We start from the raw sequence: 15,009 nt of genomic DNA on the forward strand, positions 1-15,009 counted from the left end.
GTTCGAACTAGCAGCTTATATAGCAGATGCGCCAGACTAAATCAAGTCTTCGATAATCTCGCTCTCCACAAGCCTCTGATCACCCTCGGCTACCTGTGACCCAATGGTATTTACTTCCTGCCCACATTCTGTACAATCAATACTGGCTGCAAACTGACAACTGTGCCAGCATAGCAGGTCGGCGTCAACTAAGGCAGTCCGCATTTCATGACATGTTACTCTGCTTCGAAAGCCGTCCTTGCGGCAGCTATCACCCAACCTGAACCGGTGTTCGACCTTTCCGTGCAACAGTCGCTCCTTAATATACAAAATACACTCAATTACAAATCAAGTGTATCACGAGCTGGAATAACTCTACCGCCATGTCCAGCAACGACTCCCCCAAAGCTTCACCCTTCATTCAGCTCGGGCTGCGATCCCGCCGAGGCTCCCTTGCTTCACTTTCTGGAGCGACCCCGATAGACAAGGAGCAGCTTGCTCAAGCACTCGACAAGATACACAGCACCGCCTGCCAGTCTGAGACCTTGACGACATTCAACGAGTTCGGTTCCCCTCCAGCTTCGTCCACCAATACCGAGAGCAAAGGCTTAGCTGGGGATCTCATGCAAAATGGACTCAGTGGTTTATACAGTCGGTTTCGAGGAGCGGTGGGTGGGGGGGTGAAAGAAAGGGCAACATCGATGTCGACAAAGAGTGAGCATGAGGGGTCAGAGATTAGATCAATAAAAAGCCAAAAGGGCGCAGCACCGACTTCTAGAGGGCCCATGGTGCCCAGTCGGGAAGACAGTGGTGCTGGACTAACTTCATCTCCCATCCCTCTGTCAACGTCCTCTTCTCAAGTCCAGTCACCTACCACCGCCTCGTCCTTTATTGGTCGCCCATCAGAGAGTCAGTCGCAGACTTCCAAGTCCTCAAAAAGCACCTTGATCAACACGCCTGCAACAACCAAATCAGTTTCATCAAGCAGGCCCTCTGTAGCGTCGATGAGCAAGAACTCAACCGCTTCCGCAGCGATCCCTACAGTCGCGACAGTCAATGCTTTCAAGTACGGGGATAAGGAAAGGAGGACGTCAGAGCACCAAAAGTCGGTGACAACCGAGTCGTCGTCTTCGACGCAAGAACTGCACGACCGCCAATCCGGCTTTGCGTTTGGCGATCCTCGCCATGCTAGCCTCGCTCTAGAAGATCAAATGTTGTTGGATGAGTCAGAAGTCACTGACGACGATAAAACCGAGGATGGCAGACCAAAGATTGTTCCCCAGTCGATTCAAGACGCCTTTGGAGCGGATGGTAGCAGTGAGCCACGCCGGGTACCGACCGGTGGTCCCAAGACCGCATCGACGGCTCTCTCGTCACTCCAAGCAACAGATGTTACGCGTTCTAGCTCGTCATCGCGACGAGATACGCTCGAAGGAGTAAAGCGACCAGCAGCTATTGAGCGCATAACCCAATCGCATCTTCCTGGGTATCATTCGTCGCGGGCATCTTCGACTGATCGCAGCCTAGCGGAGGCAAATCTGGTAAACACATCTGCCCATAATAATGTCCGACATGGCTCGTTCTCAGTTGAGGACAATAACAGAGCGCCCTCTGGCATCCATCGTATTCCTGGTACAACGAGCAACGAAGGAGCCCCAGAAGCTGTCAGTGCAAGATTGGAACAGATGAGGAAGCAGGTCTTGAGTAAGGAGTTTTGGATGGCCGATGAGATCTGCAAAGAATGTTTTCTTTGCGGAGATGCATTCTCGGCATTTCTTCGAAGAAAACATCATTGCAGAACTTGTGGATGTATCTTTGATTCTAAATGTACCTCCATCATATCTGGCCAGCGCTTCGGGGTACAGGGCTCACTGAGAGTGTGCAAGACCTGTCTTGATATCATCAACAGAAGACATGATAGCAGCGGTTCTGAAGATTCTGCCGATGATTCGTCGTTGCCGACATTCTTTCATTCTCAGCAGGCTAAATTTGAAGCCAGCAACAAGTCAGAGACCACTGACCCTCTAGATAAACTTCCAGTGGGAGCTACCCTTGATGCTCAGGGAAATCCAGTTCCAACACCCATGATGGCGATCCCTGCAACTAGGAGGATAGGGGATTCGGCCAACAGGCGATCAGCAGTCCTTGAGATCGATGCCCCCCAATTAAGCCGGCCAAGCTCGTCCAAATCACTAAGAGCTCTTTCAGTGGCCGGTCGACCTCTATCTGCTGGGCACAAGCGTCATTCATCCAAGCACAATTTTCTCGGGCGTTTCAAGGCCACTGTTGAAGAAAGAGCCCCATTTCACCGTGGAGCTACAGAAGATATGAACAAAAAATCACGGCTCCCTGCCTTTCATGATGACAACATCATCGATCCAGATCTCGCTCCATACATGTCTGACGAAGGCTCAAGTGGCGATGAGCAAATGAGCATTTTTGCCACCATGAACGCCAGTAGTGTAATAAATCCAAGTTTCGAGAATGATCGCTCTGGGTTTGGTTCTTTGATGAGCGCTAGCAAGAGAAACAGAGCGCGAACTAATGAAAAGAGTGTCAGCGGTATCAGTTTCAATAGTCGAGCTCCTGATGATGGACTCAGCACACCTTTGAGTGGATACACAAGACCTAACAGAAGGCGAAATCTCAGCGCGGCCAGTAATCATCTGCATCACGCGCGTGCTTCACCGAGGACCATAGTTCACGGATTTGGTAATCTTGATGAGGAAATGCTCGGCCAAGAGAACTCGTCTAATGCTTCGTCACTTGTTCCTCCTCGAGTAACAAGAAGTGCTTCTATGAGAGACGGGAAAGCCCCCAGCATTGAGCTGAACGATGCGAGCCTACATCACGTGCGAAGGTTGTTAAACCAGTTGCTTCAGGATAACCACATACCGAATGTTTCCTCTTGGGAAAAGGCCCTGATACCAATTTTGTTGCAATGTACGGATGACGTTAATCCAAATGTCCGACAAGATGAAGACATGGATATTCGCCATTTCGTCAAAGTCAAGAAAATACCTGGCGGCAAGCCTGGAGACACTTCCTACGTTTCTGGCGTGGTTTTTACCAAGAATCTTGCGCTCAAGAGTATGCCACGAACGATATCAAACCCAAGAATTGTCATTGTTTCTTTTCCAATTGAATACCAAAGACATCAGCAACATTTCATGAGCCTCGAACCAGTAATCGCCCAGGAGAAGGAGTTTCTGAGAAATATGGTTAACAGAATTGCTTCTCTGCGTCCTCAAATCCTTTTGGTTCAAAAATCCGTCTCTGGTTTGGCACTGCAATATCTTGCGGAGGCCAATATCGCTGTCGCTTACAATGTCAAGCAGTCTGTGATTGAGGCCGTTTCCCGATGCTGTTCTACAGAAGTGATTAGCTCTATTGATATGGTCGCTCTTCGGCCTGTCCATATTGGCAGATGCGCTGGGTTTGACATCAAGACTTTCGTCCACAGAGACATCCCGAATCGGAAAAAGACCTACATTTACCTTTCTGGGTGCCCTAAGGACCTCGGGTGCACGATTGCGCTACGTGGTGCGAACCTGAGTGTTCTTTCCAGAATGAAGCAAATCACTGAATTCATGGTCTATGTGGTCTACAATCTCAAGCTAGAAACGTGTTTAATGCGCGACGAGTTTGTGCTTATCCCCTCGGTCGCTGAGAGCAGTGGTAGCATCTCGCCGACCTTACAGCGCACATCTTGGGGCAATAGATCATCGAAGGGCAGTACTGTTGCACCTCCCGAAGCATTGAATGCTGCCAACGACAAGCTTCAAGCTGTTGCTGATGCTTCATCAAATAACCGGGATACTGCCACAAATGGCGAAGATGCTGGTGAAAACCTCGATCGATCCCAATCATCGAGCGCAGAAGCCAGCAATGCGGATATTTCTCAGTCAATTCAGAATGAGAACGCCGAACAGACTCTAACAACACCGAAATTCATTTCGGCACATGAAACACATACCCACGGTTCTAATGAAGACCAAATGCCAGAAGATATACCCATGCCAACATTCTACAGCGATATGGTTGCAAAGCACCAAACAAAAATTCTTTCTATATCGCCCTTCGTCAAATTTGTGCAACCCTACGTGCTCATGAGGGCACGAGAGCAAGAGAGACGATTAGCCTACTTGAAGCGACTTCGCGATAAGGATACCTTCGAAGAACAGACAGAGTCCGAAAAGACTAAACCACAGAAGTTCCAACTCATTAAGCCTGAGATGGTTCACGAGACAGTCAAAAGAGCTCCCAGGCAGATTATGGAGGTTCTCCACGCCGTCCATGATGCCGAGTACGACAAGGCGTTGCACAACTACCAGACTCAAACACGACAATGGGAGTATACCATACAGAGTAACCTTCACCTATTCGACCCTCTTGCGCATCAAAATATTACAGTTCTTCATACTCTAGTCTGTACAGCAACATCGGTTCCTTGTGCGGGTCCAGAACTCTTGTCTTTGGCGTTTTACAAAGAATTTGACCTTCCAAGACAAGAATTTGATCCCGACTGCACGCTTGGAAGCTACGTCGAAGATTTATGCCGAAGTATTAGCACAATTTGCACAGCGAATGGGTGCGATAGTAGGATGTCAGAGCATCACAGAACTTATGTCCACGGAGAAGCTCGCATAACTGTTTTCGTGGAAAAGTCACCATGTAAAATCAAGGGTCTACAAGATTCCATCTTGATGTGGAGCTATTGCAAGGTCTGCCAGAAAGAAACACAAGTCATGCCTATGTCGGAGAGCACCTGGAAATATTCACTTGGCAAATATCTTGAACTCTCATTTTGGAGCAGCGAATTGCGTCTTAGGGCTGGTTTCTGCCCACACGACATTCATCGAGATCATCTTCGTTACTTCGGATATCGGAACGTAGCTGTCCGCATACATTACGACCCCATTGACGTCCTGGAGATTGTGGTACCCCGTGCTAGAATTACATGGAAGGTGGATAACGATCTTAAACTCAAGAACGACTTATTTACCAAGGCCGAAGACAGATGGAATCGGTTCATGGCATCGGTCAACTCTAGGATTAAAGGAATAAACATCGAGAGCGTGTCGCCGGAGAAAGTTGATGATTGTAAAGCGGAAGTAGAGCGGCTAACGGAACGAGCTCACGAGGAGCATGCTGCACTCATTCGCAAATTACGTGGCCAGTACATGAATTCAAAATATTATGAGGTTATCCCTCTCAATAGAGCCATTCGAGCCATGCAAGAGAAGGTTGCTGATTGGGACAATGCATTTGCCGATTTTGACGCAAACTTCTTCCCATCCGAGAAAGATATCCGAAGACTAGCGGCATTGCAACTCAAGAAAATGTTTATTGATCGTGACGAGTCGTCACCTTCGGTGGTGGCTACAAGTCTTAACGAGACGACCTCCGACGTGGATGAAAAATCCCCTTCTGCTTCTGTAGAGCTCACACGGCAAGCTTCTAGTATATCTGAGACGGAAGTCAAGGAAGCACTTTCTTCGGCGGTCGAGGAAGATTCAAACACGTCAAGTCTAGCACCAACTGAAACCCCTCCTACAGCAATGACTATAGCAGAAACAAGCGACGCTCAAAATCTAGTATTAGATGCGGCAGGTATTGACCATCTAGATCTCGCTCTGCCCAAACAAGAAACAGAGGAGCCATTAGTTGCTTCAACGCCTACTCTACCTCCTCCCATAGACACCTCGGAAGCAGAGCCAAGCTTGTCCCGACAGCTATCAGCCACTTCCACATCAACCGACATCACGTTAACAGAGAAGGTCGAACAGCTTCGGAAGAATGCTGCTCTTGCTGCTTCCAACGGACAGGCAGAATCTCATCTCCCACGCCCAGCTGATCGTCCGCTAAGACGAAGTGCGACAGCTACCTCTCCTCCTATCGGTAGGACTCGATCAGGACCTGCTGCTGGCACCATTCGACGGACAACCATGACTTCGAAGGGTTCAAAGCATGATGGTAACATCGTAGATGAAAGTTCTACTATCGAACCCCTGAAACCATCCGCGACAGAACCAGTCCGCCCGACAGACAAGAGACTTTCGGAGAGGTTGGGGTTAGGAAGTATGAAAGCACATCGAAAAGGGCACTCCTTGATACCGCGATCGGTTCATGGGAAGCACAAGTCGGACTCTAAAGTATCCACACTAGCGAAACATTTCGAACAATTGAGTAGGGAGTTTGAGAGGGAGCGACAGCGTGATAGGAAACAACGTGCAGCAAAGGTCTCGCAATCACGAGCCTTCCCGAAAGCGTCTTCTAAGCCGATTGTCGAGGTTTATAGGGATGTGAATGAGGCTGTAGAACAGCGAGGGCCAACTGATGAAGACCTAAATACTGTACAACCGACACAGCCAAGTAACGAGCATACAGATGTAGTCAAAGGCCTCGCTGGTCTTAACACGGAAACCCCATCCATTGACACACCCCCACGATCGCCAACTGGTACCGCTTTAACTGCCGATGAGCCTACGACTGAAGCGGACGACGACCATCATCGTACTGTCAGTCAAACTGCTTCTGACGACGATGGAACTGTCAGCGACGTCGATCACTCCTTGTTAGATGACATTATCCCGGGAGCAGCTGAGATAGCGGAGTCATTATCCAAGCCAAATGCTGACATAGGACTTGAGTTGCCGAAACATGAGAAGACCAGCTTAATGAAGATGCTGACTAATTTCTGGGCCGAACGTTCAGCGAGTGGTTGGACCCCACTAGACTATCCAATCAATGCTGGAGATCACATATTCGCCGATGAAGATGTGATTATACGTGAGGATGAGCCAAGCTCGCTGATAGCATTCACACTTCAGTCTCAAGTATACAAGTCCAAATTGGAGGAGATTAGAGCCCATGGTGAGGCCAATAAGCATGAACAACCTCCATCCTCATCGGATTCCAATACCCCGGCTTTCTGCGAAGACGGTATAAATCAAGCAGAGGTTGAGACTTCATTGCTTCGTTCCACTGGGACACATCTTTCCTTTTCATTTTCTGACGGATCTGCACGCATGCAGTGCAAGATATTCTACGCCGAGCAATTCGATGCCGTTCGTCGAAAGTGCGGTGTTGCTGATCGAATAGTAGAATCGCTCTCGCGTTGTCTCAAATGGGATTCAAAAGGTGGCAAGACCAAGTCAGTCTTCTTAAAGACCTTGGATGATCGACTTGTTGTGAAATCTCTGTCCCCAATTGAAACGCAAGCTTTCCTCAAATTCGCTCCCGCTTATTTCAACATCATGGCAGAGGCGTTGTTCCACGAGCTTCCTACCGTCATTGCAAAAATGCTAGGATTTTATCAAATTGTGATAAAAAATCCTGTTACTGGGATGGAAATCAAATGGGATGTCCTTGTAATGGAGAATCTATTTTACGACCGACAGTTGACGAGAATCTTTGATCTCAAGGGCTCCATGCGGAATAGAAAGATTCAGTCGACTGGTGAGCAGAATGAGGTCTTGTTGGACGAAAACATGGTGGAGTACATTTATTCAACTCCACTTTTTGCTCGTGAGGTATGTTCGATTCTAAATCCCTTTGCTTTCATGAGAGGATACTAATTACGATTTACAGCATTCCAAAAGACTTCTCAAAGCAGCAATATTCAACGATACCTTATTTCTCCAACGCAACGACGTCATGGATTACTCCCTCATGATCGCTGTTGACGAAGCACGCAAGGAACTCGTCGTCGGGATCATCGACGTCGTACGCACGTATACTTGGGACAAAAAACTCGAGTCCTGGATTAAAGATCGTGGTTTCGCTGGTGGTGGACGTAATCGCCCGACTGTTACCTCCCCGAAGGAATATAAAAGCAGGTTTCGAGAGGCGATGGATCGGTATATTCTTTATGCGCCGAATAGTTGGCATCAGTGGGCGCCTGAGGAGAGGAAGATTGTTAGAGAGAGGGATAAGGAGGGGACGGATCCTTTTGCGTAGGTGGCGAGGGGATGGAATTACTCAGATGGTGGAGTTGCATTAGGGGGAGTATTTGTATAGTTTTTATTTTTGGGGCATTAGTTTTTAGGCCGAGGACATTACATAGCGTTGGCGTTGGAGGGAAAACGTTGCATTGCAGAGGCGGAGATTATGTTGAATAGCGTGTGTTGTAGAGATTATAGTAGACATACTTTCTTTATTCGACTGGGAGTTTATATGTGGTGTAAAACCTTGATGTTTATCAGTACTTAACCCGGGACCTGTAGTGGAATTGTAGAATTGGAAAACTACAGAAGTCTTTGCAGAAAATACTAATACTAGTATTTGTATGTCAACTCTATGCTTCTACTTAACTCTAGGATTAAGGTGTTCCATGTAGAAAGATGGATTCAAGTAGCAACCAGCCTTTTTTGTAATTATTCGAAAGAGTAGGACTCGAGAGTCTATACTAGGAAATCACATATATCGTAAAGCCTTGAAATTTAAAAATCCTACTTTCTACCTCTGGATAACTAAACCCTTAATACCTCCTCTGACCAAGAGCTAGCTTTATCCTACTAATTACCGGAACTGTACAAATCTAATGTAATAACAACTAATAGTAGAATAACCACACTTTCTACCCAAAACTAACATTCCCTTAATTCCTCTACGTAAACAGGCGTTTTTCTTTAGCCGAACAATATTAGCAATATTTAGTAAAGAGTAAGTATTAGAAAGTTGTTTTATAATTATATTACAATTATGGCAGTCTCGTAACGTACGAGTGAGTCTTGCTGTTGTACTACAGAACCTTTTTTTTCATCAAGACTCAAGTTCAGGGTATTGTAAATGCTGCAGTCATACAGTTGAATATACAAACTACGATTCCCACTTTGCTGGCTCTTCTTATCAGAATGTGAAGTGAAGTCTCGGATCTTGTACCTCTCTCTTGTTTACACAGAAAATTGTCCCAGGAACATCGTTCATTGGTTGGACACTTGTATTTAAAGCATACTTGGGTCTTTATCATGCCACTCTACCTGGTTTTAAAAAAAAGATTACACTGAGACATTGAACCAGAAGAATGATTATCAACACATCATCACAGTTCCACCCTCATGCACTTGTATGACTTAAATATTTCGAACAATCAATATATATATCTACTATAAACTTGCGTGATATATCCCAAAACGCCATATAAAATATTCATGCCAGCAATGCACTATGCACAACACCTCCATTCCATGTCATCCACCTCTTCTAAAATACATATCCCTTTTCCAACTACCTCTTCTCAACAAGCAAAACATGCATAGCGATATACGCTAACAGTATAAAGCCCGTCGCAAACCCCCCAAGACTAATAACATCCGTCCACAGCGCCTGTGTATCGAATCCAAAAGTAGTAAGGATAGTGGCGCCGGGAACCTCAATATTAAGACCGTATTTCTTGTCGCTGAGCGTGAGGAAGGTGACTTCGTTGACAATCAGCGCTTCGAATGCGTAGTGGAAGATGGAGATGCTTTGGAGCCAGAGCATGGATTTGGGAATGGCATCGTGGTTGAGGAGGAGACCGGCGAAGAGGAGGGAGAAGAGCATGACGAGACTTCCGACGAGGTTTGCGACGCCGCCGTCTTTGCAGACGATTCCAATGAAGAGACAGATTCCTGCGGCGGCGAGGTTGAATAGGACGAGGATGAGGATGAATTTGAAGAAGTTTGAGGCTTGTGGTTCGAGACCTGTCATGGGGTAGACGATTGAGCCCATGATGATTGGAGGGATTATGCGCAGGGGAACAATGTCGAAGACGATTTTGGCGAGGAAATAGGTTATTGGTGAGTAATAGCCGTTTGCTCTTTCTCGGACGAACAGCAGTCTTTCAGAGGCGAAGACTGTTAAACTCGTCAAAGTGCTGAAGCCGAAAAGGGCGAGGATAAAGAAGAAGAGTCCGAGACGATTCTGGAACCCTGCAATGTTGAGCGTAAGACCGTAGAAGAGATAGCCAGAGAGCACGGCCAGCAGAATTGCAATTGCGTAATGTGTAAGCATCAACATCGGGTTTCGATAGAGATTTCTCCAAGTTCGCTGTGAAAGAATCAAGAATTGTCGTGCGAGACTGATTCTCGCATATCCCTTGCCCATCGCTCCAGTGTTGATATTCCCATCTCCAACAGCACCAGCATTTGCCTGTCCGTTCGCGGTCTCTGCATTCGTAACAGCGGACCGTATTTCATCATGAATATTTCCAGCGATTTCGGAATGAGCATACGAAGAGACAAGAGCGTCCAAATCGCTATCTGCTGAAGGGAGGAGGTTATCAGTATCATCAAGGGATTGCGAGGTTTGACCGGAATGCCTCTGAAGTCGAACCCAAGAGTTGCTAGCGTTTGGATCGAGTGGTGTCTCGTCAGGTTGAGAGCCGGGAGTATCGATTCCGCTCTTCTTTCTGGTATACAACTCCCTATCCTGCTTGGCCTTGACGGAATCTTTTCTCTTGTGTCTTGGTGGTAGTAAAGAAGATCGTGGACTGCCCACCACATTCTCTTCTATGGATCCACCTCCAATACTCGCAATCGATTTGACCGCTCTTGTGCTGCTAGGTCCAACACTCAAAGCACTACTTCCGTTTAAATCTGGTATTTCCTCCGCAAGATTCTTTGAAATTCCAACATGCATGGTCAAATCAACCAAGTAATCGGCGATGTTGAAGCCTGGAGGACAAGAGTAGCCAATTTGATCAAAGTAATCTTGGCATTGGGCGAATTCTCCAGAATAAACCGTCTTACCCTTGGCTAATAAGAGAAGTCTGTCGAAAAGAGCAACGATGTTAGATCTCGGTTGATGGATGGTGAAGATAACGGTTCGTTTGTACGTCTTTGCCAAGGTAACAAGACACTCAATGACATTGAAGGCATTGTAAGCGTCGAGTCCACTGGTGGGTTCGTCAAGGAACAGAATGCTTGGGCTCGTGACGAGTTCACAAGCAATCCCGACTCTTCGCTTTTCTCCGCCAGATATACCGCGTCCCTTCCCTTCTTCAGATCCAATAAGCGAGTCTTTGATTGCAGAAATTCCTAACTGCTTTTCAACTTCGTAAACTCTTTGCTCCTTTGCAGCTCTTCCCATATCTCGAGGAAGTCGTAAAAGTGCGCTTGTCATAATAGTTTCGTGAACCGTAAGTGTAGGTAACATGGTGTCTTCTTGGTCAACAAAACCGACCTCATTCTTGAATTCGGTGTCGTCGACTTTCTCTCCATTGACATAGAAATCGCCAGCAACAGCTCCACGCTTGTTTTTCCGCGCCAAAATATCCAGAAAACTCGTCTTTCCTGCACCAGACGCTCCCATGATAGCCATAATTTCCCCAGGTTTCGCGACACCTTGAATTCCGCTAAGCACTTGCTTACCATTAATGTGATATGACACATTCTCCCAGTATAGTGAAGCAGGTTTGTGGTCGTTCATGAGTTTGGCGCTTTCATCGTCGGAATCATCCAAGTTGATTGGGCCATATCTGAATTGTCTTCTGGAAAGATACCAAACGAGCAAGATAACCAGAACAACGAAAATAGAGCAACCAGCAATGACTCCGGCGATAAGTGGGGTGTTGATCTTCTTAATTGGTCGTTCGAATCCAGGCACCTCAGTCATGTAGAGACACTCTCCAGAAGCGCAATTGATTTGAATGCTAGTATCTCCAAACATTTGTTGAATCAGTTGGTTCATAGCAGGTTCCTGAAATTTACACTGATTAATTCCATTGTTCTCGTCGCAGTCGAAGGATGCAGGGCCACGAATCTCTTCGTCCAAAAAGTCTGTAATATCGACAGAGCCATTCTCTCCGCAAAGCATCCTGTCTGGAATACATTTGCATGCGATATTTTTACACTGGTATTCGGTGGAATTCTTGTCGACATTGTGCTGAGCGCTGGAGGTGCAGTTGTCAAGACTGCAATAGAAAGATTCTTGCTGATCAACCCAGACTAAAATTGTCAGTTTTGAGGGAAAAGGTTATAGACGTGACTTACATTGAAAGTCGCAGGTTGACTTGGGCGCATTGCAAGTAAAAGTGACTTGTGGTTTCCTTGGATCCAGTAAATCGACGATTTTCCGGTTCGTAACATCGCACATCTGATAGTTTTCCTTGACCACCTCACCATTTGTATAGCAAACTCCCCCATCTCCAGTGGGCATGAGGGCATTACAAGCCTTGTTATTCTGGCAGACGTTACAATTTATTCCACCCCAACCATCTTCGCAGTCGCAAGAATTCCCTGTTCGCATCGGTCGATCCTTTCCATCTGCCAAAGAGCCGCACACTAACTAGGTCAGTATGTCGCACAGCATAGTTGTACCGGGTCATGTAGATGTCCTTGTGCATACCTGGTTGCAAGCAATCGTCGCCTCCATACCCAGGAGGACATGAGCATTTGCCATTATATTGGTTACAAGGAGCGTATTGACCGCAATCGAAGGCAGGAAGAAGGCAATTGAAGCTAGAGGGGTCAGTATAGTGTCAGCTTTTAGGCTCAAAATTGCTCACCATGGTGGACAGTTGTCAGGTCGATCATCCATCAGCGCCAACTGCGCTCGCATCATATCAACCTGGGTATAGTTCGTAAATGCATATACCGTCCATGGCAGCGACAGCGCTGCTATCGCCAGCCTTCCCAGTACTCGTCCCATCGATGCTGGCGTACTTTTCGAGTACTCGGGGAAGATTGGTTGTTGTCGTCTCGACGTTGCCTAGGAGAGCTGGGCTGGGTCTGGGGTCAGGCTAATGGTGGGCTTGGGATCCCAGCTTCAATGACAGCTCGATACAGCTTCCAACCGAATCTTGGGCAGCGAAACAGGTACAGCCTCAAGCTGTAGAAGAAGGAAGGAGAATATCTTCAAAATTGGAAAAGAAATCAAGCAACTGAATGATTGTGAAGACGAAATGTGGCAAAGCACAAGTCTTGTTGGTTCGACAGTTCAAGTGTCGACTGCATCCAAGACATCGCGCCGCCTCGGTTGTACGAGAGTCGGCATGATCTGGATCCCGACGTCAGGTTGTGGCGCATGTAATGTTTTCATATCCTCAGGCAGCCACACTTGCACACTTGTGGGTCCCCGTCTTCGCTACCAACTCCGTACGGCCACGTGCAGCTCTACCAAGTACTCCGTACGCCGTCACACATGTAGCTTTTTTCTACACGGAGTACTTTTTCCAGGCTCTTTACGAACGGAGTTGCGGTCATCAGAGAAATCATCATCTTAGAAAATGGTGTAAGTGCGAAATCATGAACAATTTACTCGTAAGTCAAAAGTGCCCAGGTAAGCTGGAAAAATAGTCGGTTTATACAACGCCGCCAGTTTCCATTACTCTAAATCCCACATCTACCCCACCACTGACTTCCAGATTCAATACTCAACAACAACAACTCAGTCAAGATGGTCAAAATCGAGCCCTTTGAGGTCGAGCAGGTAAGTTCAAGTACTGACAATTCATAATGTAACGTATCCTAACACTTCCAGTGGATGGACCTTTACGAAGTCACGCCTGGGGTCCTCAACATAGCAGAAACATGCGCAGCTTCCGTCTCAATCAACGACCTCATAGCCCTCTCGGAAGACTCAAACACCCCTAATCCTCTGGATTTCTCCAAGAAACTAACATATGGATCAATCCGAGGATCTGATGCTCTACGAGAACGTCTAGCATCTCTCTACTCCGTCCGAACGTCATCTCCATTACCCAAAGACAACGTCCTCATAACCCAAGGCGCAATCAACGCCAACTTTCTCATCCTATATACGTTACTCGGCCCAGGCGATCATGTCGTGTGTATGCATCCGACATACCAACAACTCTACGACGTCCCCAAGAGCTTGGGAGCAGAAGTATCCCTCTGGAAACTCCGGCGAGAAAACAAATACATCCCAAGTCTAGACGACCTCAAACCTCTCGTCAAAGACAATACCAAAATGATTATAATCAACAATCCCAACAACCCAACCGGCGCCACAACTCCCAAATCAGTCCTCAAAGACCTCGTCGAATTCGCCAGAGAAAAAGACATCGTAATCCTCTCAGATGAAGTCTACCGTCCATTGTTCCACGGCATCGGACCTATGGACGCCGAGTTCCCCCCCTCAATCCTCTCCCTCGGTTATAGTAAAACCATCAGCACAGGCTCCATGTCCAAAGCCTACTCTCTAGCCGGTATACGATGCGGATGGATCGCCTCTCGTGACAGATCCATTATCGAAGCTGTAGCCAGCGCCCGGGACTACACAACCATCTCCGTTTCTCAACTCGACGATGCAGTGGCCTCATACGCACTCTCCAATTCGGTACTCCACGCACTTCTAGGCCGCAATATCAAGCTTGCAAAAACCAATTTCGCTATTCTAGAGTCCTTCATAAGTGAGCATGGAAACATCTGTTCTTGGGTGAAGCCAACGGGTGGGACAACTGCGCTTGTGAAGTTTGAGAAGAGGGGTGTGCCGGTTGAGGATGTACAGTTCTGTAAGGATGTTTTGGAGAAGACGAAGGTTATGTTTGTTCCAGCGTCGAAGTGCTTTGGTGAAGAGTTCAAGGGGTCGGTGAGGATAGGATTTGTTTCTGAGACGGACGTTCTGAGGGAGGCGTTGAAGGTTTTGGGGCCGTATATAAGGGAGACGTTGAGTTAAATTCATCTTGCTTGACTTATTTATATTCGGAGGAGTAGGTCGTTTCGAGAGTGGTCCTACAGTTGTTCGTCAAGCTTGTGAAAGCTATACCTCGGTGGGTCTGATCTCACGTAGTATCCGAACAAGGTGTTCGAAGCCTATCGAATCTCAAAATGTAGAGAACACAACTGTATTTCTGTTATTTCTGTAATGTCTATCTGGAGATAATATTACTCTCTCTCCCTCTTTTTATTCTCTACACTCACTGGATGCTTCATTTCTCGGAAACTTCACTTCCCTGTTTTCCTAAAAATCTACAAACACTAACCTCTCCCAGTTTTATAACACATCCATCATCCTTCCCTCACATCACCCAAACCTCTCAACCTTCCCAGACCCATTCCACACGGTCCTCTCTACCTCTACTCG

General features: G+C 47.0%; 3 protein-coding genes across 3 annotated transcripts; 2 read left to right on the forward strand and 1 right to left on the reverse strand.

The window, feature by feature from the left end:
• Window positions 1-362: 362 nt before the first annotated feature.
• On the forward strand, window positions 363-7,941 carry GLAREA_11896 (SAICAR synthase-like protein; the record flags this gene model as incomplete). The annotated part of the gene is made up of 2 exons (XM_008082678.1): window positions 363-7,514; window positions 7,573-7,941. The coding sequence occupies 2 exons, from the start codon at window positions 363-365 to the stop codon at window positions 7,939-7,941; spliced, it is 7,521 nt and encodes a 2,506-aa protein (XP_008080869.1).
• Window positions 7,942-9,210: 1,269 nt separating this feature from the next.
• On the reverse strand, window positions 9,211-12,612 carry GLAREA_11897 (P-loop containing nucleoside triphosphate hydrolase; the record flags this gene model as incomplete). The annotated part of the gene is made up of 4 exons (XM_008082679.1): window positions 9,211-11,909; window positions 11,955-12,245; window positions 12,310-12,422; window positions 12,470-12,612. 4 exons carry the CDS (start codon window positions 12,610-12,612, stop codon window positions 9,211-9,213), a joined length of 3,246 nt encoding a protein of 1,081 aa, XP_008080870.1.
• A 747-nt stretch (window positions 12,613-13,359) lies between these two features.
• On the forward strand, window positions 13,360-14,601 carry GLAREA_11898 (PLP-dependent transferase; the record flags this gene model as incomplete). Its single annotated transcript, XM_008082680.1, has 2 exons — window positions 13,360-13,392; window positions 13,444-14,601. 2 exons carry the CDS (start codon window positions 13,360-13,362, stop codon window positions 14,599-14,601), a joined length of 1,191 nt encoding a protein of 396 aa, XP_008080871.1.
• Between the last annotated feature and the right edge of the window lie 408 nt (window positions 14,602-15,009).

Source organism: Glarea lozoyensis, assembly GCF_000409485.1.
Source record: "Glarea lozoyensis ATCC 20868 chromosome Unknown GLAREA17, whole genome shotgun sequence".
Taxonomy (NCBI): Eukaryota; Fungi; Ascomycota; class Leotiomycetes; order Helotiales; family Helotiaceae; genus Glarea; species Glarea lozoyensis.